This window comes from Physella acuta, unplaced genomic scaffold, assembly GCF_028476545.2.
Source record: "Physella acuta isolate Inbredline_101_S28 unplaced genomic scaffold, ASM2847654v3 ptg001122l, whole genome shotgun sequence".
Lineage (NCBI taxonomy): Eukaryota > Metazoa > Mollusca > Gastropoda > Physidae > Physella > Physella acuta.
In genome coordinates this window covers 222803-248907 of record NW_026732639.1, presented here as the reverse complement: position 1 = coordinate 248907, position 26105 = coordinate 222803, and the positions used below count along the sequence as shown (strand labels likewise).

The 26105-nt window shown below is 36.6% G+C and overlaps 2 protein-coding genes across 2 annotated transcripts in view; both read left to right on the top strand.

The window, feature by feature from the left end:
- Positions 1–7894: 7894 nt before the first annotated feature.
- LOC131956020 (translationally-controlled tumor protein homolog) lies at positions 7895–8223 on the top strand. Its single transcript, XM_059320365.1, has one exon. The coding sequence runs from the start codon at positions 7895–7897 to the stop codon at positions 8198–8200; it is 306 nt and encodes a 101-aa protein (XP_059176348.1). The 3' UTR covers positions 8201–8223.
- Positions 8224–10630: 2407 nt separating this feature from the next.
- LOC131956012 (adhesion G protein-coupled receptor L3-like) overlaps positions 10631–26105 on the top strand; it is a 31222-nt gene continuing 15747 nt past the window's right edge. The window contains exons 1-7 of the mRNA XM_059320346.1: positions 10631–10731; positions 11178–11240; positions 11847–11950; positions 13000–13099; positions 13713–13805; positions 24056–24186; positions 25844–25910. Of these exons, the coding sequence (XP_059176329.1) occupies positions 10729–10731; positions 11178–11240; positions 11847–11950; positions 13000–13099; positions 13713–13805; positions 24056–24186; positions 25844–25910 (561 nt within the window). The 5' untranslated portion in view covers positions 10631–10728. The remainder of the gene's footprint in view (positions 10732–11177; positions 11241–11846; positions 11951–12999; positions 13100–13712; positions 13806–24055; positions 24187–25843; positions 25911–26105) is intronic.

The following is a 26105-nucleotide window of genomic DNA, read 5'->3' as shown; positions in this document are numbered from 1 at the left end:
TTAACTGATGATGTCCGTTGTCTGTTGAATAAAAATCTGTGCTTTCAAACCTTTAAGTCGTGTTTTTCTTGTAATTTAAATTTTTTTTCTCACTGTATTCGATCAGCGGTTTCTGCCTTGCCTTACGCTGTAATGTTATCTCTAGGCAGTGGCTTATTATTATTAGGTTGCAACACACCAAAAGTTGTGGCATTACCTTGTTAGTGACACTGGTATTATTGTTGCACTATCTTGCTTATGGCACTCCCCCCCCCTGTCATCGCAAGATTACTGTTGTGGTCAGTTTTTTTCAGGCATCCTTCCGTGGGGGGTGGGGGAGGGGTGCAAAATGAAATATAATTTATATAGAAAATACCTATATATATAATTCTCTTCTGGGAGACGCTAGAAAACAAGCTGTAAACGCGCTCCCTACCATCCCCACCCCTACATGGTCTTAGTGAGCTGTGGTTCACGCTGTTTACCTTCGTGGAGTCGGTTTTAGTGACGGCTATTAGAGGCAGATAATTTAGTTTGAAACGATTTTAAACGTTGGGGGGGGGGGGGGGAGTAGTATCGTCCTTAACGATCTACTGATAGTGTTTTAAAGCAAATATTTTCAGTGGCAGCATTGGTACTGTCGAATTTACAAATTATGAATTACTGAAAAGTAGAAAATAAAACAACTAAATAGCGGCGTATGATATGCCGCGGGTCGGTTCGTAATTTATATTTTATTACCAGTGTCCTCACCCCCCCGGAAAATTTGATCTGAGGGGGTGGGCGGACACTGTTTATAATAGATTGACGACAGAAGCCTGTGGTTGTATATAACACATTTAATGGGTCTAACTACATCACGATGGTAACACACAGAGAGGACGGGAGGAAGTACACAAGGGACATCACTCAAGTTAACAATATTATAAATATAACTAATACAGAAGAGTGAGTTCCCTTGACCTCACAATTATTTCAATCTATTACATCCCTTTACCCTTAGAACACAATAACACATCTCTCAATAGAACAATTGATAGTATCCTAAAATCACCAATTATATTGTAACATGAACACTATGGTAGATTACATCCTTACAAACAATGCACAATATGCTACAACATAATCAAAATACAAAACAATGATGTCAAAGTCCTTTTGACCTTTAAAATCATAGGTCTAACTTATTTGGGACTTTGATTGTCCTGTTTGACCTTCTCAGTGGCCTTTGATTTGGTGACTCAATATTCTGACCATTTGGATTCTCTATCTCAGGAGGTCTAGGATTTAAATCATTAACTCCAGAATTTACATTTTCTGACTCCAGACAACTTGGTTCACTCATATCAACAGAACTTGGTTGTGGAACAACTGAGTTGGTGTGAACTGATCAGACTTGGTGGGATTGACAGATTCACACTTATTATCTGCACAAGTTATTTTTAACTGGTCTGCATGTCTACGGACAATAAGTCCATCATTTGTTTTTACTTTATAAGACACAGGTCCTGTACATTGAACAATTTGACCTGGTATCCATTTTTCCTTTCTCCCATAACTTCTTAGATACACATTCTTATTAACACCAAATTCTCTTTCAATGAATGTTTGTCATGATCTAATGGAACTATTTTTGAATTGGCATCTGAAAGTATTAAATGGCAAAAATCTTTTTTCTTTTCTTTTGATGTTACCCTTTTAGTTTCTGTAAGTGCTAATGATGTTAGCAAAGTTGTTTGATGATCACATTCCTTCTTACTAATGTATTTGAAATTGCCATATCACCATAATCATTTATTAAGTTACAAATACTTTGTTTAGGCAATTCTGACTGATAATGGACTGCATCTTCTCCATCTTTTATATTATCTTCACAAAGGTTTTTATTTCTTATTTAATATGGCCTTAAGTCATCATTCACAGACTCTTCAGGCCAACCATTCTTACAGTACTCATATACTTTTATTAAGCACTTATCTTTTTGTGTTTCTCTTTTAATATCATTCACATTTATATTGGAGTTATCCATGATAGTGAAGAGAACAAATACATCTTCTGGTACATAGCTCAGGCTTTGGTTTTTTAAAGGTAATCTACTAAGACTATCTGCACTATTCTCAGATCCAGGTTTGTATTTCAATTCATAATTGTATGCAGTTAGTGTGATAGCCCATCTTTGAATTCTTGGAGAGGCATGCTCAGGTAGGGTTTTGTTTTCTCCAAATAAACCTAGCAATGGTTTATGATCTGTAAAGATGGTGAACTTCCTACCAAACAGAAACTTATGAAATTTCTTAACACCAAAAATGATGCCTAAGCCTTCCCTATCTAACTGAGAATAATTTTTCTCAGCCTGGTTCAAAGATCTACTGGCAAAAGCAATGGGTCTGTCACCCTTCTCATCCATGTGGGACAAGACTGCTCCTACACCATCTGGTGAAGCATCACATGTCAATACAAGTCTTTTCCCTGGGTCATAGTGAGTTAGTAAGGTGTCAGTAGACAAAGCCTCTTTTGCTGTGTTAAAAGCAGCTTCTTGTTGTTTACCCCAGTGCCAAGTTGCATTTTTCTGTAGCAGCTTGTACAGTGGTGATAGTTTACCAGACAGATTTCCTATGAACTTTGCATAGTAATTTATCAAGCCCAAAAAAGCTCTTAGTTGTTGGGTATTTTCAGGTTTGGGTGCTTCTTTAATGGCTTTTGTTTTCTCAGGTTGAGGTCTGATACCTTGCTTGCTTAATATATAACCAAGAAAACTAATTTCTGTCAGCATGAATTGACATTTATCTTTGTTTATCTTTAAACCTTTTTCACCAACAATTTTCAATACTTTATCAAGTGTTTTAAGATGTTCAGTGTCATTCTTACCAGTTATGTACACATTGTCAAAGTACACACAAACATTTGGAATATCCTTAAAAATACTGTCCATGACAGCTTGGAAAATTCCAGGGCTAGATGATATGCCAAAATATAGTCTTTCATATTGGTAGAGTCCTTTATGTGTGTTTATTGTCGTATAGACTTTTGAATCTGGATGCAGTTCTAGTTGAGTGTAAGCATGACTAAAGTCTAATTCAGTGAATTTGTCTCCTCCTGCCAAATTCAAAGAAATTTCCTCAATGTTAGGTATAGGGTACCTATTTAGCTCTATTTGCTTATTCAGTGTAGTTTTGTAGTCTCCACAAATTCTTATAGAACCATCCTTCTTTAACACTGGCACAATGGGTGTCGCCCAATCGGAATAGTCTACCTTCTTTATAATGCCATTAGATTCTAATCTGCTTAGCTCATTTTCAATTTTATTCCTCATTGCATAAGGTGGAACTCTAGCTTTGCAGTATCTTGGATTTGTATCTTTAATGCTTAACTTCACTGTTCTATCATTTAGTAATCCAGAGTTACCAAAAACACATTTATTTTCAGATATAACTTTATCTAGTGAAGTAAGACTAGATTCTTTTACATTCTTCAATGAACAAATACTCTCCCAATTTAACTTAAGATCACTTAACCAGTTCCTACCTAGTAATGGCGGTCCATTTCCTTCAACCACAAGAAGAGGAAGTTTAACACTTTGACCATTATAACTTACATGAACCATACACTCTCCTATTACCGGAACATTGTCACCAGTGTATGTTGTTAGACACTTGTGACACGGCTGTAGAGACACTGATCCTCCTGTGACAGCGTCAAAATCTTTCTTTGTGATGACTGTTAGAGATGCTCCAGTGTCAAGTTGGAAGCTGATGCTCTTACCGTTGATATTAACTTGTACATTGATGGGAGCATGACTTATTGATTTCACAGAGAACAGGTTGAAATCCGGCTGCGAATCAGTTTGAGCATTTTCACAGGTGGAGTGGTTCATTGGTTGGGTTAGGTAGTCTTGGTGAGAGTTAACATAGTGCTGCCTTTGGTTGCGGTACTGTCTTGACTGGCTAGATTTAGCGACAGACGAAGACTTTGCAAAGCAGGCCTTGGCAATGTGACCTTGCTTACTGCACTTATAACAAGTTGCAGACTTGAACTTGCACCGATGAGATGCATGGGGACCTTTGCATCGATGACATTTTTGATAATTATTACTAGATTTAGATCTAGGATTTGAACGAGCAGGCTGTTTAGCATAAGTTGGAATGCTCTGATGGGGTTGATGTTTATTGACTAACCTGCTGTTTACTGCATGGATCTCTGAAGGTGCTAAAGATCTCGCCGCATCTGATGACTGCTGGAATGACATTGCAAGTTGTATTGCTTTTTCCAATTTTAGATCTGACTCGAGCAGCAACCAGCAACTTTCTTTGAATATCAGGGCTGTTTACACCTGTCACAAACTTTTCACATAGTCTGTCAGACAGCGTATCGCCGAATTCACAGAATCTACTTAAATGACGTAAAGCAGCAACATATTCTGATATTGACTCGTTTGGTTGACGAGTCCTACTGTCAAATCTAGCTCTACATAAAAACTTTGATGGGGTAGGCGCATGGTGGTCTGTTAGCAATTTGCTCAGCTCGTTAAAGCTCTTGGTAGTTAGACTAGCTGGTGCGCATAAGTCTTTTAGTAGCCTAAATTGTTGAGGCCCTATGACTGTTAACAAAATAGCTCTCTTTTTGGCTTCTATCGTCACGTCGTTAGCTTCTAGGTAAAAGCTTAACCTCTCTAGGTAATCTTGAATGATTTCATCATTCGCATCAAATTCTTTTATTTGGCCATACAGCGCCATAATTCTAGAAATAATTAGCTAATAAGCTCTAGCAAACCTCTTTTTTGCGTAAGTAGGTGCTCTTTCTAGTAGATGTTTATCCTTCGTCGCCAGTTATAATAGATTGACGACAGAAGCCTGTGGTTGTATATAACACATTTAATGGGTCTAACTACATCACGATGGTAACACACAGAGAGGACGGGAGGAAGTACACAAGGGACATCACTCAAGATAACAATATTATAAATATAACTAATACAGAAGAGTGAGTTCCCTTGACCTCACAATTATTTCAATCTATTACACTGTTAAAAGTATATATTTTCTATATAAATTCCATTTCATTCGGGCAGAGCCCCCCCCCCCCCCCCCCCCCCCCCCGAAGAGATGTCTGAAAGAAACTCTGCCCCACAGCTCTGAAGTGAAAGAAAAATTGGCTTGTGTTTTGGTAAATCTATCAATTTTTAATTATATGACCAAAATAAACCGGGAGTGATCTCCCCTAAACTTTCTCGAATATTCTTATATAAAACAACAGAGGATGGGAACTCGGGATATAGTTATGATTTTTAATCCATTTTAAATACATAAACTTTTTAAAATAAAATAGAATCTCATAGAAAAAAGTATTGCACACCAAGTGAACGCGGAATAAAGATGTTCATAATGGTGCGCAATATTATTAGTACTTTAAAAATTTACATTAGTTTTTTGAGAAATCGGAAGTAGCGTAAATTACTACTTCCAGTCAACGGAAATTACTCAAAATTTAACAGAAGGTAGAGAATTAGATCTTTTACTTACATGTGAAATTTCATTTATCTATCTGAAATAGTACTCAAGTTATAGGCTTTTAAAAAATTCAAAGTAGGAAAAGTACCACTTCCGGTTATCGGAAATCGCTCAAAAGTTGATACGGATCTACGATTTTGATAAAATACTTATATATGAAATTTCATCAACCTAGCTGTAACGGTACTCAAGTTATCGTGTTTACACACGGACAGACACACACACGGACAGACACACACACACACAGACATACGGACAAGATTGCAAAATTATGTTTTTCCGTATCAGTGAGGTGTAAAACGTCGAGATTTGTAAAAATCTCGATTTTTTTTTTTTGCACGATTACAATACTTTCTCTATACTACGTATATACGAGAAAGTAAAAAAATACAAAACAACTGCTTAAAGTAATTTTACTTGTGAAAATTCAATATTTATAACACTTTCTTAACACCCTAGCACACCCCTCCCCCCCCCCCCCCCCCCCTTAAAAAAAAGCTTCACAGGGAGTGTGACGTTTTTTATGGGCGATTCCTGAAGCAAAACAGGGACGAGTGGGGCATTATCCAGCTCACGTTCGGCACATGTCCGCTCGTATGACACGTGGCAATCAACGAGGAACATCGCGTGCAACAAAGTATAAAAACGTGATGTGACGTAATTCATCTGTTCGTCTGCACGGACGTAATAGCATTACTTATAATATCAGACGTTAGATGTAAATCCTTATTTTTATGCCGCACGTGCGAGGGGGAAATATTTCGCAATTTTCATGACAATTAATTATGAATTCTGTTTATATTCCACTGTGAAGTAAAGTTTTAGATGAGATCAATGTATATTACAATTCTATTTTCAAACAGCCTGCAACAGTTGAAATAAACCGGGTGTGATCTCCCATAAACTTTCTCGAATATTCTTATATAAAACAACAGAGATGGGAACTCGGGATACAGACATGATTTTTAATCCATTTTGAATTCTTAAACTTTTAAAAATAGAATAAAATCTCGTAGAAAAAAGAGTTGCACACCAAGTGAACGCGAAATAAAATGTGTATAATAGTGAGGAATATTATTAGTATTATTAGTACTTTATAAGTTTACATTCGTTTTTTGAGAAATCGGAAATAGCGTAAATTACTACTTTTGGTCAACGGAAATTACTCAAAATTTGACAGAAGGTAGAGAATTAGATCTTTTACTTACATGTGAAATTTCCTTTATCTATCTCAAATAGTACTCAAGTGATAGGCTTTTGAAAAAATTCAAAGTAGAAAAAGTACCACTTCCGGTTATCTGAAATCGCTCAAAAGTTGATACGGATCTACGATTTTTATAAAATACTTATATATAAAATTTCATCAACCTAGCTGTAACGGTACTCAAGTTATCGTGTTTACAGACACACACACACACATACACACACACAGACATACGGACAAGATTGCAAAACTATGTTTTTCCGACTCAGAGAGGCTTTCTCTATACCAGGGGTTCCCAACCTTTTTTTTTTACTCTAGAGCACATTCTAAAATATCGGTAGGGTGGCGGGCACCACCTATTTTAAATCGACAAAACTCTCCTTCCATAACTTGTCATTTTCCCATAATTTATTTTCTTATTTTCTTATAGCCATAATGTATTAATAAATAATAAACAAAAATGTTTCAAAATAATAAAATTATTTGGCATTTTTTTCAAATTGCATACACACAGAGAAATGTATTTACAAAACGTAAAGAAAGTTAACAAAACACATAAATACAAAGAAAGCATATTAATTAAAAAATATAATAAAGTCAATGTGATCTTTGGCATTGCATTTCATTGGCCAGAGCTTCATAATTAGGAGCGTATTTAAAATTAAAACTGTAACAAATGAATAAAAATAAATCATATTTTAAAATGTTTATGAAAAAAATTCTGTCTCTGTCGAATAGTGAGAGGCGGGCACATAAGAATCGTTCAGCGGGCGCCATGGCGCCCGCGGGCACAGGGTTGGGAACCCCTGCTCTATACTAATCGTATAAACGAGAAAGTAAAAATGAAAATCAATTAGTTTAGAACCAAGGGAGAGAATAAAGTTTATAGTGATACTTCGAGATACGTTCTTTAAGCTTTGCTCGTATGTCAATTCATTCGTATCTCAGAGATATTTTCTTCATTAAAATGAATTGAAATGCAATTAATTCGTTTCAATCCCCAAGAGTCACCTCGGTTGTTTAATTAAGTTAAGTGTTCTTTAATAAAAGAACTGTATTTATATATAAAGCTATTTTTTTATAAAAATATAATTTAAATAAATGTAAAATAATGAATAGGGATTGTACAGTGGTTTTACATTTCAAATGAAACTTAACTGAAAACTCCACATCTAGCATTGATGTTGTGCTAGATAACAGGCTTATGCCTAGATCTGTTGGATCAAAGAAAGAATTCCAAGCATATTTTAAGGATTTTGTCAAACGTATAGAAGAGAACAAGAAGGAGAATGATGCTAAATGTGATGTTGACGCATGGCGGAAAGAAATTCAAAACACATTCAAGATAGTTTGTGCAAATTTCGACTACGAGTTTTTCACAGGATCTTCTAGTAATCCTGATGGAAGCATTGCCTTAGTCAGATGGGAAGCCCCAGCTGGTGAAACAGATGAAATACCCTTTGTGTATTTCTTTGCTGATGGTGTTAAAGAAGAGAAAGTTGAACAGTAGTCAACCAAGAGCATGCTCATGATGGCCACAAACAGCTGATTAAAATTTTTTTACAATGAAAACAATTTTTGGGATCTATTTTTGTGTCACAGATTGACAGAATACAAAATATTTAGGCATGAACTACTATATATATTTGTACAGGATATTTATTGTGGTCAGTTTCCGAATAAATAAATGACTATACTAAAAAAAAATAAAGAAACTTAACTTACTGAAAGGAGATATTAAAAAAAAATAAAATAAAATAAAGGGCATTTAAAAAAAAAAGTATCATTTAAGAGATGAGTTCTGATACAAATTTGAAACTATATCGTAAGAACCATATGAGAAATAAAGTCTGAGAGAAACAATGCACAATATACATTTTTACTTTCTCGTATATACGAAGTATAGAGAAAGTCTTGTAATCGTGCAAAAAAAATCGAGATTTTTACAAATCTCGACGTTTTACACCTCACTGATACGGAAAAACATAATTTTGCAATCTTGTCCGTATGTCTGTGTGTCTGCCTGTGTGTGTGTGTGTGTGTGTGTGTCCGTGTGTAAACACGATAACTTGAGTACCGTTACAGCTAGGTTGATGAAATTTCTTATATAAGTATATTATCAAAATCGTAGATCCGTATCAACTTTTGAGCGATTTCCGATAACCGGAAGTGGTACTTTTCCTACTTTGAATTTTTCAAAAGCCTATAACTTGAGTACTATTTCAGATAGATAAATGAAATTTCACATGTAAGTAAAAGATCTAATTCTCTACCTTCAGTTAAATTTTGAGTAATTTCCGTTGACCGGAAGTAGTAATTTACTCTACTTTCGATTTCTCAAAAAACAAATGTAAATTTTTTAAGTGCTAATAATATTGCGCACTATTATGCACTTTTTTATTTGGCGTTCACTTGGTGTGCAATTAATTTGTCTACGAGATTTTATTCTATTTTTAAAACTTTAAGTATTTAAAATGGATTAAAAAATCATGTCTATAGCCCGAGTTCCCATCCCCTGTTATTTTATATAAGAATATTCGAGAAAGTTTAGGGAGATCACTCCCGGTTTATTATTTATACGTTCTATTTCTTACGACAGGTGGGGTTGGGTTGGCGGCAAAGATGCCTGAAAGAAACCCTTATTGTGACTGTGCAACCACGGATTTCGGTCGACTTTAAGCAGAAATTTCGTTTGTAAAATTTAACATACGGAACAACAGTAGCTCGAGCATTGGCAGCGAATCCTTAAAGGGAAGTAAAGCAAGACTACAGCTGCCGGAAGCCGGGGGTGACTGCTAAGACGAGTTCCTCTATTGAAGATAGGCACGAGGCATTTTCACCAGTGTTTCTTCCAAGAGCACCCCCCCCCCATCGAACGAAATGGAATTTAAATATAAATTATATATTTTTAATAGTGTCCGCCCCCCCCCCCCCCCTAAAATTTTATTCCGCCCCCTCCCCGAAAATTTCAAGTGCCCCCCCCCCCCCCTCTACACGGAGAAAAAATCTGGAAGAAACGCTGATTTTCACCAGCGCTTTTTGATAATTCGAAACAGCTTTAAAGTATCTTCCAATTAAAAAGAAAACAACCGGTTACTTGAAATTCTTAAGGGATTAGCTTAGTCCAACATATCCACGTTTCTTTGCTGTCTGCCTGGTTTGGGGGTATTCCAAAAATGACGTCACATTCGTAGGGGAAGGTGAGGGGGTCCGTAATTTTGTGACGACGTGGGATAAGTGTTTAGTTCGCGTTTTAGTCAACAGTTTTCATAAATTGAAATTGATTTCAAAATACTCTATGTTAACCGAGCTCAGTCAAAATTTTAGAAAAAAAAACCCCATGTTTAAAACAAATTCATATGAAATTTTGAGGGGGATGTAGTCTGAGGTGTGACGTCAGTTTATGGTAAAGGGGTGGGGTCTGGCTTATGTATGTATGACGATGTGACGTATGGGAGGGGGAGGTAACAATCGTCAAAATAAGCGCGTCATCATTGATGGATGACCCTTTTACTCGAGAAAAAAAATTAACTTGGATCCCCTCCCCCCACATCCTCCAAAAATATGTGCGAGTGGTACACTTTATACATATTGAGAACTACTGTTTTAAGCGCTACGTGTACTCTTGTTTTTACCAGCTTTTTAAAGACTTCGCGAAATCACGCCAAACAAGCGGATGTTACGTCACGAACGTTGACTCACGCGGCCGCATGTTACGTCACACGTGCAAGCACAAAAAATACCTGGCCTACACTGTCATTTCAATGACGCCTCAATGATACATCACCCTCCTCCCCGTCCCCTTCACAAACATATCACGTTCTCCCTTCCCTTTATCCGCCTTAACACAGCTGGTATTGACCAATCGCAGAGGAGCTTACAATCGGATTACAATACCAAGTATATAAGAGTATGCCCTATGGGACAAATGAACGTAACTAATGTAATTTTAGGGGAACAAGCTAACGCAAAACTATTGGATATTTGTATCTTTTTCTTTATTCCTTTTTGTATAACTCCATATTATTCTTCAACAAAATGGCAAGTATTGTTAAAATGACTTTAAAAAAAAAGTAATTAGAACACTTTGGTTTAAAAATGTTACTCTCTGTAGTAATTTAAATAGTAGTGTATAATTTATTTACTATAAAGAAAAGCGTGGGTCTCTTCTCAAATATTAGTAAAGGTATCCAATAGGTACTAAAGTACTAAAGTGACCCACGCTTTTCTTTATAGTAATTTAAATAGTAGTGTATAATTTATTTTCTACTTTTTAGTGCATTAGTATATAAAAGCTTGTTATTAAAACGTTTTTTAATGAATTTTTTATTATTTTAACTGGATACAACGATGTTTAGGCAGTAAATGTTACAATTTTTCGTAAATGGTGACTCGAATTAGCATTAATCTTGAATTAGTGAAATCCTCTTTGAGGGAATACAGTCCTTGACGTCTATTTACGACGAACTTGGTCTTTTTTATTTCAGCCATGGGCGAACGATTCAGATCTGGCAAATTACGGATTTTTGATGCACACACAGGTGGTCGAGGTGAGTGGAAAACTAAGATACTGTAGAATTGTAACATACGATTATATACATCTAAATAAAGAATGTGCCAAAGCCTGTCTAATGTCGACATTAATGTTATTTTTAAATCTAAAGTAAGAATGGGTGGTTGGGATATGGGATGAGGGATGGGCCACACTGAGGGTGTTGGAGGGGGTGGGGGGGGGGGGGGGGGGGTCAGACTGTAAATTAACTTACAGAATAAAATAGTGAAGAAGCCGACTATAAAAAATATGTTTTTGTGTTTTGGTTATATATATATATATATATATATATATATATATATATATATATATATATATATATGTATATATGTATATATATATATACACACATACATATATATGTTATTTTATATATATATATATATATATATATATACATATTAAGGCCTCTATATTATATACAATAAACAGTTTATATAGGCCTATATATTATATATATATATATATACCATATATACATATCTTTATATATATATATATATATATATATATATATATATATATATATATATATATATATATATATATATATATATATATATATATATATATATATATATATATATATATATATGTCTCACAGTTCCCAGCCATTACAGAGTACATCCTGGTACGGATCACATTAGTTGGTATCGGGCTGTCGATTGTTGGGGCGCTGCTCTCTGTTTTTCTCATCTGCTATGTACCGTAAGTTTTTGGACATTTTCAACGGGTATTATGAGAGATATTTATAGAACTGCAAACTACATCAGTTTTGTTCAGCTCCAATCACAACATTTCTAATAGTTTAAAAATAATACAAAATAGAATTAACAATTTTTTAAACCCTCTTCAATTGTACTATTCTTATACTTCTTAATCCTTAATTGTAATATTGGACAAAATCCTCTAACCTATTTAGTATTGCGTGACATCCTGCTATGCGCTAAAATTAACCGCTGTCTCCGATTTCAGCCTGTCTTTTTTTTTTGAATTTGCTTCTAGAGCATTAGTCCATCAAAAAAGAAACTACAAGGCAGCAATTATTTGCTTTTGGAGTTTTCTCTCCTAGATGGGTTGCTGTCCCTAGCCATCAAGCCTCATCTGCCCAAGGCTCGAACTCGGGACTTTTCGGTTTGCCCCAACCACGCCCCCCCCCCTGCTATTCTCTCTTATTCTCTCTAATCTAAGGCACCAAGAGACTTGTTGGTTCCCCTCAGTGTAAGTAAAGTTATAGTTTAATGACAAGCTCTGATGCCATCATGTGAGTCGACCAATACATACCCACCCCTATAAACCCATAGCTGTGGCTATGGGTGGCAGATGTTGACGCATTTTAATCCCTCCCAGTATTTATTTTTATTTTTATTCATCTCCCCCACCCCATCTCTCAGTGGGGTGGGGGTTGAATCAATCATCCCCCTGAAGAAATAGAAAAAAGAAGTTATAATATATATAGAAAATTTATAATTAGTGTCAGCACGCCCGGGATTTTCATTACTTTCAATCCCCCCCACCCCCGCAAGTTTTAAGACCCATTCCCCGGAGTGATGTATTTTGAAATAAACCCTGATCCTTCCGGATGACAGTTTCAAAACTGTTTTTAAGCTATTTCATTTAATTTTTGCTTCATTAAAAAAAACAATACCTTTATATTTACCCTCGCCGGATACCCGGATACAATGCTTTATACCGCGTATAATGTAAATAATTAATTAACTATTAATAAGCACCTCGTTTTACCCATGATTCCTCAGGGTACGGAGTGACTCGCTCCTATCTGTATGTAACATGTGTATAGCACTCATTGGAGCACAACTGGCCTTTGCAGGAGCAGAAAATGCATTTCCTCAGAAGGTAAAGGTTTTTGTAACCACCTCAACGTATATTATAATAATCATTACAATTACGATTATTGTATTTGGAAACAGTAGGTTTTTAATTTTTTTTTGCTGAGATTATTTATCCCCTTATGAGAACATTGTAAACCACTTTGTAAACCACTTTGTTTGAAACTATGTAAATAAGTCTTGATATTGATTCACCTGTTTTAGCATCATCATTTCCCGTTCGTGCCCAAGACACATGGAGCAGATGAAGTAGAGTTCATCTGCTTCAGAGGCCTCGGCGTATAAAGGGATAGAGTGGTCAGCACTATGCCAAGCCGCCTTTGTTTCCCCAACTAAGTTAGGTACCCTGGACTCAGGGTCGTTCCACTGATTCGAAACCATATTCGAACTCGAGACTCTCGGGTTAGTTGTCTAGCTCACGACAACTAGACCACGCCCTTACAATCAAGTGTAGTTGTAGCCTTTTATTATTTACATGGAAACTGAAAGTTACATCTGCTGAGTACTTCATTAAACAGAGAAGATATTACTAGGCCTGGCGTAAACAAAAATGTTAAAAAAAAATGAAAAATGTGTTACTTGTATTGCCCTTGTTAAAATTCCACCGTTGATGCCTACAGATCATGTGCAAAATTTCAACAGCAGCGCTGCATTATCTTTTCCTCGCTGTGCACACTTGGTCGCTGGCGTTCTCGGTGCATATGGTGCTTAAGGTGAGTGTGGCTTTTTATTGTTGGGACCGTGTTTTTGTGACATCATCTTTTGCGGGGAATGCAATTTGGGTAAATAAATAAATGTGGAAAATTCATGCTGGTTATAGAAAATTAGGGTGTTTGTGGGAAATTATTGCTGGAAATAGACTTACACATTTTCGGCTTTTGTTAGTAATTTCAGCTGGTTGTATAAATGTGTCTTTTTGTGGAAAGTTCAATCTGGGTATAGAAATTTGGGCTTTTTTTTAGAAATTTCAGATGTGCACATAAATGTGGGCTTTTGTGGGAAATTCAGTCTAGGTATAGAAATTTGGGATTTTGTTGGATATTTCAACTGGTTATGTAAATATAGTGCTTTGTGGGAAGAGTATCCGGGTATAGAAATTTAGGTGTTTGGTAGACTTTTCACCTGGTATAGGAATGTGTGCGTTTTTGGAAAAGTCATGCTGGGTAAATATATGTAGGCTTTTGTGGAAAATTAATGCGGGTTATAGAAAATTAGAGCTTTTGAGTGTTGTGTATATAAATTTGGGCTTTTGTAGGAAATTGAATCTTGATACAGAAATTTGGGATTTTGCGGGAATATGATGTGAATTTAAATTTGGGCTTTTTTAGGAAATTCAATCTTGGTACAGAAATTTGGGCTTTGGCGGAAATATGATGTTGTGTATATAAATTTGGGCTTTTATTGGAAAAATTACGTTGAGTTTATGAATTTAGGGCATTTTTGGGAACATTTTGTTTATAACAAAATTGTCTTCTATTCAAACTTCACATTTTGTATAGGGAAGTGGTCATTTCTATACAAGAATCACTTTGAAATTTATGGCTGGGATTATGGCCAAAGTTAGGGCAGGGGTGGATGCGCAACAAATAACTGCGCAACTGAAAACTGCGCACAATAAGTGCGCAAGGGCATTTTTATTTTCTTAAATTGAGCATTTATAGAAAATAACAAAGAATGACCACATGTATATTAGTAGTATATTAGGTCACTTTTGGACCGCAGGCGCAGGCGCACCCAGGATGCGCAAAGGATATATAGTAAAATACTCGGATGCGCAGGGAGATGCGCAGGCGCCGCAGGTACAACGACATATAGTAAAATACTCGGATGGGGAGGGGGACCGCAGGTACAACGAGATATAGTAAAATACTCCAGCCGCAGGCGCAGGCGCAGACCGCAGGTACAATGAGATATAGTAAAATACTCCGGATGGGGATGCGGATGGGGATGGGGATGGGGATGCGGATGGGGATGGGGAGGATGCGCAGGGATGCGGATGGGGAGTAGGTCAGTAGGTCAGTAGGTCACCGGTGGTGACCTTGTGACGTAATCACCGCAGGTGACCTAGTTACGTAATTTTAATGAGTTTTTAATTAGTTTGAATTTAATTTTTAAATTTTAATTAATTTTTGACCTAGTTACGTAATTTTAATGCGTTTTTTTAATGAGTTTTAATGAGTTTTTAAATTTTTAATTAATTTTTATTATCGAGTTACGTAATTTAATTACTTTGATTGTATTTTTATTTTGTTTAATTTGTTTGTTTACTTGTTGTTTAATTTAATTACTTTGTTTATATTGTGTAATTTTTATTAACGAGTTACGTAATTGGATTTTAATTTTTTAAATTTTTTTAAATTTTTAAATTTTTTAAAATTATTAATTTAATTTGATTATTTGTTTACTTTTTAATTATTTTTATTTTTTTAATTTTTAATTTTATTTTATTTTATAATTAGTTAAATTATTATTAACTAGTTACGTAATTTGATTTTAATTACTTTTGTTTATTTATTTATTTGATATATTTCTTTTCTTTGATGTATGGTATTTAAAATAAAAGACACTGTTTATTTGATTGTATGTATGTTTAATAGTAAACGGATAGGGGTGTTGGTGGATGAGAGGGGGAGTAATGATGGGGTTTGAGGGTAGGGGTGCGTTAGCGTGTACTTTGTGAATAACATCCATTAACCAACCGTGCAACATGTGTTACTTATCGATCTGCAATCCTTTTGTTTTTGTCAAACAACGGGCGAGCTAATATTGATCGCACCCACGGGGCCATCACACCTAATTAAATTTTTGTTATGCATCAGTGATTTTTCCCCACTCGGGTTGATAGGTCATGATGATTAACGACGTACATTAAGTGCCTCTCCACGTTAAGTGTAGCGACATCGGTAACTATTCGCTTATAGCGAGGTCAGCGAAAACCGATCGATTTGTCAGCTCCGTGAAGCCCTTAGGTAACAGCTGGTGCTGTAATTAGTCACGGCTCTCGGCTTTTTTCATTAGATTACAGCTGTCCATGAACTATGTTCACATATCGTACGCCCGGTCATTCTTTGATCAAATTAAAAATTTTTGTTTCCACATGTCCTACGAACCGTCCCTTGCTATGTATGAAAGATTAATGGTTGTAACTATTCGCTTATAGCGAGGGTCAACGAAAACAAAATATATTTAAGGGTCGGAATTTTAATTTTCTTTCAACCAACGTTAAATCAGGTTTTGAGACGAAACGAGGTCTCGGTAGGTTCGTGCTTTTTAATGGGCGACAGGGGCGACTTAGTGCGTTGGTACGTAAGGTATGCGGGGGTAGACATGTTTTTTACAAGTCTGGAAAAGTAATTAAGTTTTTTATGACCGTTCCGATTTTCTTTTGATCTGACCACCATTTGACCACCCTGAGCCAGATAAATTTAACAAATGTTCAATACATAGTCGCTTATAGTAACATGGGTGAGGGGTGTAAGCAGGCGGGTGACGGTGTGAACAGGTGGGTGAAGGGGGAAATATTAACAAATGTTCAATACATACTCGCTTATAGTAACATGGGTGAAGGGGTGTAAGCAGACGGGTGACGGTCTTATCAGGTGGGTGAAGGGTGAAAGGTGGGTGAAGGTGGAGAAGGTGGGTGAAGGGGGGGAACACGAGTAGGAGTAAAGGATATATACTAAAAGACTCTACCACCTGAGTGAGGTGGGTGAGGAGGCGGATTTTAATTTTAATTTTTTATTTTATTTTTTCAGCATCTGTTAACTTTAAGGTTCTATAACTCTATATATTTAAATACATTTTTTTATTCAAACGAGTTTACTTTTCCTAATGTAAGTACAGGTAAAGAGGGATTTCCTATAGATCTGTAATGAAGTAGGCCTTGTTGACTATGACTGGTTGTCCAGGTGTTGACATGATACACTTTTTTGAGATACACGTACACACACACACACACACACACACACACACACACACACACACACACACACACACACACACACACACACACACACACGCGCGCGCGCGAAATTCATACTAGGTCGGTAAAGGCGGAGAGAACTTATAGGTATACATTATCATGGCGACAACAAAAGCGACCCTTATTTTATTAACATGAAAGCGTGTTTTCCAAAAAGTGTCACCAGGCCGTTGCCATTTTCACAGCGGGGTTTATTTTAAGTGCACCTTGTGCACGTTTGTTTACATTTTAAAAGACGTATCGTGTGTCTTCCCCACATGTCTTCCCTAATAGAGAAACGAGAGGAAAGACAACTGTTCTAAAATTAGAACAGACTTGTTTACAGCCACGAGTATCATCCCTTGTGAAAAAAATTGCGCGTCAGAATCCTTAACTAAACAGTCAATTTCTTTAACAAGTTAAAAATAATTTAGGAAGACAAGGGTTAACAACATTAGACGCCACCATTTTTACTTTCTCGTATATACGAAGTATAGAGAAAGTCTTGTAATCGTGCAAAAAAAAAAAATCGAGATTTTTACAAATCTCGACGTTTCACACCTCACTGATACGGAAAAACATAATTTTGCAATCTTGTCCGTATGTCTGTGTGTCTGTCTGTGTGTCTGTGTGTCTGTGTGTCTGTCTGTCCGTGTGTAAACACGATAACTTGAGAACCGTTACAGCTAGGTTGATGAAATTTCATATATAAGTATTTTATCAAAATCGTAGATCCGTATCAACTTTTGAGCGATTTCCGATAACCGGAAGTGGTACTTTTCCTACTTTGAATTTTTCAAAAGCCTATAACTTGAGTACTATTTCAGATAGATAAATGAAATTTCATATGTAAGTAAAAGATCTAATTCTCTACCTTCTATCAAATTTTGAGTCATTTCCGTTGACTGGAAGTAGTACTTTACGCTACTTCCGATTTCTCAAAAAACTAATGTAAATTTTAAAAGTAATAATAATATTGCGCACCATTATGCGCTTTTTTCTTTGGCGTTCACTTGGTGTGCAATTAATTTGTCTACGAGATTTTATTCTATTTTTAAAACTTTAAGTATTTAAAATGGATTAAAAATCATGTCTATAGCCCGAGTTCCCATCCCCTGTTATTTTATATAAGAATATTCGAGAAAGTTTAGGGGAGATCACTCCCGGTTTATTGTTTCATGTGACGACAAGGCACAATACACTTTTGTAGTTTATGTCTCAAGTAGAGGGGTGGGATATTTTTTCTTTGTAAGAGTCTTGTAAACAATGGGTAGAGGAGGCGATTACTAAGTAAGAGGGGAGAGAACGTGACTTGCATCGCGATATTTGAAAACATGGCGATGTTTAACCTCAAGCAGATTACCTTCCCATGTTCGCTTTAGTATTACAGTTTTCATCAAACTTCTTTTTGACTTGAACTTCTTTAATTTTTAAGAAAGTTTACTTATACATAAGACGTTATGTCTAATTACAATTTTTTATTTTCACCACTCAATGTATTTTCTTTTTCTATATCTTACATTGTCATCTTAATTTTTGATCACCTTAGTAAAAATTTGCTTAAGATTATAAACTTCGAGTTTTAAAAAACAACAACGTTATAGTACGTCGTGTCAAATGACACACCGTTTAAAATGTCTACATTTAAAGTTCACCAATATAATGACGTAAAAACTAAATATGATATGACGTTAGCATACATATCATACAATCTAATCACTCTAAAGTACAAATCAATAATTTTTATTGATTAAGGGGCTGGGTGAGGTATTTTTATCACTATTCGCCTTTCCCCTTCCCTTTGTCCGCAACCCCTTTCTCCTTCTCCCATCCCTAACCTCAATACCAACCGATAGATACACAGACCGTACCACTACCCATTCTATTCCATTTAAGAGACAAAGGATGTATGACAATCTTACATTTATCTACACTCAACTAATATCACAACCCCTAGACACTACTCCAACAGACTGGTCTATGTAACTTGTAGACACTACTCCTCGTTGAATATCTCTTGCACCCTAGCCACCTATGTCTGCCGCCCTCGCCCCCGTCCCTAAACACCCGCTAGATAAACAGACCGTACCTCTACCCACACTATTACTTGGACAGACAAAGTAACAGACAAACATTTATCTGTATTCAACTAATGTTACAAGTGACAACGTTCCCATCCAACTCTGAAACACCCATGGCCGAATTTCGAAACCAGCCTCGTTGAAAACTCCCCTGACCCTAGTTTAACTTTGCCTCACCGATTCCAAAACAGTCCTGTACCAAACACCCATGCACCAACTTTGAAACCTGTCTTGTTGAAAACAAAGACCGTCCCACTCTAGTGTAAACTCTACCCCGACCAACTCCGAAACATGGATTTGAAACACGCCTCGGTGAAACCCAAACTCCCCCGACGCTAGTTTAAACTCTTCCCTCATCACTTCAAAAACATCCCTGTACCAACTTTGAAACACGCCTCGGTGAAACCCAAACTCCCCCGACACTAGTTTAAACTCTACACCAATCGATTCCAAAACATGCCTGTAACAACTTTGAAACCGGCCTCGGTGAAAACAAAAACCATCCCACCGTAGTATAGACTCGGCCCCTAACACTTCCAAAACATGCATGTACTAACTTTGAAACCACCCTCGGTGAAAACTTCACCGACCCTAGTATGGACTCTACACCTACCGATTCCAAAACACGCATGTTCCGAGTTCAAAACCAACCTTCACCGACACTAGTATGAACTCGACTACCAACAATTCCTAAACATGCATGTTCCGAGTTCAAAACCAACCTTCACCGACACTAGTATGAACTCGGCTACCAACAATTCCCAAACATGCATGTACCAACTTTGCAACCTGCCTCAGTGTTAACAAAACTCCCGACCCTAGTATGAACTCGACTGCCAACAATTCCTAAACATGCATGTCCCAACTTTGTAACCTGCCTCGGTGAAAACTTCACCGACCCTAGTATGGACTCTACACCTACCGATTCCAAAACATGCATGTTCCGAGTTCAAAACCAACCTTCACCGACCCTAGTATGAACTCGGCTACCAACAATTCCAAAACACACATGTTCCGAGTTCAAAACCAACCTCGGTGAAAACTTCACCGACCCTAGTATGAAGACGGCCCCTAACAATTCCAAGGATGCATGTACGACCTTCGAAACCACCCTCGGTGTAACCAAAACACCTCCGTCCCTAGTGTAAACTCTGCCGCATCCAACTCCTAAACATCCATGGTCCGAGTTCAAAACCAACCTCGGTGAAAACTCCCACGACTCTCGTATAAACTCTCTACCTAACAATTCTAAAACATGGATGTACTAACTTCGAAACATCCCTCTGTGTTAACAAAACTCCCCCGACCCTACTATAGGCTCGACCCCTAACAATTCCAAAACATGTATGGTCTAGCTTCGAACCCTGCCTCGGTGAAAACGTCACAGACTCTAGTTGAACGGTGCCCCAAGCCAACTCCAAACCTTCCCTGGGCACCCGAATAAAAATACCTCACCCAGCCCCTAATCAATAAAAATTATTGATTTGTACTTTAGAGTGATTAGATTGTATGATATGTATGCTAACGTCATATCATATTTAGTTTTTACGTCATTATATTGGTGAACTTTAAATGTAGACATTTTAAACGGTGTGTCATTTGACACGACGTACTATAACGTTGTTGTTTTTTAAAACTCGAAGTTTATAATCTTAAGCAAATTTTTACTAAGGTGATCAAAAATTAAGATGACAATGTAAGATATAGAAAAAGAAAATACATTGAGTGGTGAAAATAAAAAATTGTAATTAGACATAACGTCTTATGTATAAGTAAACTTTCTTAAAAATTAAAGAAGTTCAAGTCAAAAAGAAGTTTGATGAAAACTGTAATACTAAAGCGAACATGGGAAGGTAATCTGCTTGAGGTTAAACATCGCCATGTTTTCAAATATCGCGATGCAAGTCACGTTCTCTCCCCTCTTACTTAGTAATCGCCTCCTCTACCCATTGTTTACAAGACTCTTACAAAGAAAAAATATCCCACCCCTCTACTTGAGACATAAACTACAAAAGTGTATTGTGCCTTGTCGTCACATGAAACAAAAATGGTGGCGTCTAATGTTGTTAACCCTTGTCTTCCTAAATTATTTTTAACTTGTTAAAGAAATTGACTGTTTAGTTAAGGATTCTGACGCGCAATTTTTTTCACAAGGGATGATACTCGTGGCTGTAAACAAGTCTGTTCTAATTTTAGAACAGTTGTCTTTCCTCTCGTTTCTCTATTAGGGAAGACATGTGGGGAAGACACACGATACGTCTTTTAAAATGTAAACAAACGTGCACAAGGTGCACTTAAAATAAACCCCGCTGTGAAAATGGCAACGGCCTGGTGACACTTTTTGGAAAACACGCTTTCATGTTAATAAAATAAGGGTCGCTTTTGTTGTCGCCATGATAATGTATACCTATAAGTTCTCTCCGCCTTTACCGACCTAGTATGAATTTCGCGCGCGCGCGTGTGTGTGTGTGTGTGTGTGTGTGTGTGTGTGTGTGTGTGTACGTGTATCTCAAAAAAGTGTATCATGTCAACACCTGGACAACCAGTCATAGTCAACAAGGCCTACTTCATTACAGATCTATAGGAAATCCCTCTTTACCTGTACTTACATTAGGAAAAGTAAACTCGTTTGAATAAAAAAATGTATTTAAATATATAGAGTTATAGAACCTTAAAGTTAACAGATGCTGAAAAAATAAAATAAAAAATTAAAATTAAAATCCGCCTCCTCACCCACCTCACTCAGGTGGTAGAGTCTTTTAGTATATATCCTTTACTCCTACTCGTGTCCCCCCCTTCACCCACCTTCTCCACCTTCACCCACCTTTCACCCTTCACCCACCTGATAAGACCGTCACCCGTCTGCTTACACCCCTTCACCCATGTTACTATAAGCGAGTATGTATTGAACATTTGTTAATATTTCCCCCTTCACCCACCTGTTCACACCGTCACCCGCCTGCTTACACCCCTCACCCATGTTACTATAAGCGACTATGTATTGAACATTTGTTAAATTTATCTGGCTCAGGGTGGTCAAATGGTGGTCAGATCAAAAGAAAATCGGAACGGTCATAAAAAACTTAATTACTTTTCCAGACTTGTAAAAAACATGTCTACCCCCGCATACCTTACGTACCAACGCACTAAGTCGCCCCTGTCGCCCATTAAAAAGCACGAACCTACCGAGACCTCGTTTCGTCTCAAAACCTGATTTAACGTTGGTTGAAAGAAAATTAAAATTCCGACCCTTAAATATATTTTGTTTTCGTTGACCCTCGCTATAAGCGAATAGTTACAACCATTAATCTTTCATACATAGCAAGGGACGGTTCGTAGGACATGTGGAAACAAAAATTTTTAATTTGATCAAAGAATGACCGGGCGTACGATATGTGAACATAGTTCATGGACAGCTGTAATCTAATGAAAAAAGCCGAGAGCCGTGACTAATTACAGCACCAGCTGTTACCTAAGGGCTTCACGGAGCTGACAAATCGATCGGTTTTCGCTGACCTCGCTATAAGCGAATAGTTACCGATGTCGCTACACTTAACGTGGAGAGGCACTTAATGTACGTCGTTAATCATCATGACCTATCAACCCGAGTGGGGAAAAATCACTGATGCATAACAAAAATTTAATTAGGTGTGATGGCCCCGTGGGTGCGATCAATATTAGCTCGCCCGTTGTTTGACAAAAACAAAAGGATTGCAGATCGATAAGTAACACATGTTGCACGGTTGGTTAATGGATGTTATTCACAAAGTACACGCTAACGCACCCCTACCCTCAAACCCCATCATTACTCCCCCTCTCATCCACCAACACCCCTATCCGTTTACTATTAAACATACATACAATCAAATAAACAGTGTCTTTTATTTTAAATACCATACATCAAAGAAAAGAAATATATCAAATAAATAAATAAACAAAAGTAATTAAAATCAAATTACGTAACTAGTTAATAATAATTTAACTAATTATAAAATAAAATAAAATTAAAAATAAAAAAAATAAAAATAATTAAAAAGTAAACAAATAATCAAATTAAATTAATAATTTTAAAAAATTTAAAAATTTAAAAAAATTTAAAAAATTAAAATCCAATTACGTAACTCGTTAATAAAAATTACACAATATAAACAAAGTAATTAAATTAAACAACAAGTAAACAAACAAATTAAACAAAATAAAAATACAATCAAAGTAATTAAATTACGTAACTCGATAATAAAAATTAATTAAAAATTTAAAAACTCATTAAAACTCATTAAAAAAACGCATTAAAATTACGTAACTAGGTCAAAAATTAATTAAAATTTAAAAATTAAATTCAAACTAATTAAAAACTCATTAAAATTACGTAACTAGGTCACCTGCGGTGATTACGTCACAAGGTCACCACCGGTGACCTACTGACCTACTGACCTACTCCCCATCCGCATCCCTGCGCATCCTCCCCATCCCCATCCGCATCCCCATCCCCATCCCCATCCGCATCCCCATCCGGAGTATTTTACTATATCTCATTGTACCTGCGGTCTGCGCCTGCGCCTGCGGCTGGAGTATTTTACTATATCTCGTTGTACCTGCGGTCCCCCTCCCCATCCGAGTATTTTACTATATGTCGTTGTACCTGCGGCGCCTGCGCATCTCCCTGCGCATCCGAGTATTTTACTATATATCCTTTGCGCATCCTGGGTGCGCCTGCGCCTGCGCCTGCGGTCCAAAAGTGACCTAATATACTACTTATATTGTTGCAGAATAAACTCTTTCCCATGAAATATGACAAAAATAAAGAGTATTAGTATAACTAGTTTGTATTTGCGCAATTTTCTGTTTGCGCATTTTTCAGTTTTCTCATTTTTCCGGGCACCACATAAAAGTACCTAACTTTATCTTGTCTTGTTGACAGTTGTATCGTCTGCTCCACGGGAAGAGGACCAAGCGACGTTTCATGCTTGTCACCATCGGCTGGGTGATGCCCATGCTGGTAGTGGCGACCACAGCGGTGGTGTCCGGAGACGGCTACGGGGACGAACGATTGTAAGTTGGGGAAGTTGTGTTTTCTCACTTCATCTACTATCGTATCCAATCTATAGTCTATACACTCAACATTACCTGAGGCACCCCCCCCCCCCCTTCTCCCTCGCAACACATCCAATCTTAAAATAAATTAAATGCATTATTATTCCTGTGGACTCCTTGTGGAACATAAATATGCGACCACACCTCCCCATAGTACGCTATTTTGGCCGATTCTTCCAAGTTGCGCCCACGACATTCTGGATGTTTGTGCTTCACTGACAACTGATCTTTTCCAAGTTCTTAGGCTTACTTATTTTCCTCTTTCCTGTGGGATTCCAATCTAGTGACTATCTAGTGATTTTATTAGTTGGTTTACGCAAGGTGTGTCTAATCCATCCCCATTAAATTGAAAGTAGTTCTACATTATTTTTGACATTTGAGAACGTATTAAGTAAAATGACTTTGTATCGTCTTAAATCGAAACTTAAATTGAGTGGTAATTTTGATGTGAGCCTTGTTAGACTATATCGATACACAATCGTGAATTTTAACCCCGCCCCCACCATATCACCCAGGAGATATTATTTAAAACTGTATAATATAAGATAAAACAAGGTAATTAAAAAGTCTAGTGACAATTTTAGCGTAATTTCCTTATGTTATCTAAAAATAGCTCTGTCGTAGCGTAAATCAAGAGCAGGGTTAGTAAAACCATTGGTTAAAATACATGTTTTATTTACAATAGAGTTACATGACTAAAAACCATTGCGCGCCTAGCTACTGAACGTGATGACGCAGCCATTGAACGTGATGGCGCAGCTGTTGCACGTGATGACGCGTGTGGTGTGGTTGGATAAACATGCCTACTAATTCGGTCCAAATTTTAATTAATTCAAAAATTTTTTTGTGACCGAACGAAAGGATATTTTTGAAAACTTTCTTCGGCAATATTGTTCTAAATTATGGCAGGAATCGATTGGTACATGTTTCAAGTCGCTAAGTGGTCTGGTTGCCGAGATATGGGCAAAAAAAACGGCTTTTTTCGAAGTTTTTTGGCTTTTCCGGGAAATCCATGAAAGAAACCCGGAATTTTTGTGGCCTATGTTCATCCTCGTAACTTGCTTAACATAATTGCTTTGGAACTAGTCCTCGATATTGCTTCGTTGAGGAGGAGATACGACTTAAAGCTGCGGACACACATCCATTCATTCATACATTCATACATCCAGAAATGACGGGTTAATAAACGCAATTCTCCAGAATGGAAATTGCGCTAAAAAGTATAGAGTAGAGTATTATAAATGAGTTACTTCCAATAGTCTAAAGAATACAATAATTGGGAAAACAAAAGAAATCACCAAAGAAAAGTTTTGATTACAGAGAATTGTTAATAACCTTTGTCGTAACTGCTGTCAAAACTTGTTATTTTTCCCTGATGTAAAGGCTGTAAATTTATTGTTTTTGATAGTGTATGTTGTAGTCTAAACATGTTAATTTACTGTTGGTGTTAACTATTTTCAAAATATTTTATTTTTCTGTTGTTAACTACGTTAATTTACTTTTGCAGATGGTGTAAAATATTTCCCAAATATGTTAATTTAATGTTGTAGATATCGTTAACTACTTTCAAAATATGTTATTGATGTAGTCTAACTACGTTAATTTACTTTTTCAGATGCTGGCTTAGTATTGCCAACGGATCGGTTTGGGCCTTCATTGGGCCCGTGTGTCTTATTGCCTCGGTAAGTTTTCAATTTATGGATGTACCTCCTGTATCTTAATTTTTATAAATCATATACAATTATAAGAAAAAAATACATAAAAAACGTTCATGGAAAAAAGATATTTTTTTTTTTAGAATAACCTCAATAATAATCTTAATAAAATTGTTCTGGCAGTTGGCCCAGGACCAAGAACTCTGGCTATACACTATCAAG

Excerpts from the sequence above, each read along its gene's own strand:
- LOC131956020 (XM_059320365.1), top strand. The coding sequence starts at position 7,895 with ATGCCTAGATCTGTTGGATCAAAGAAAGAATTCCAAGCATATTTTAAG.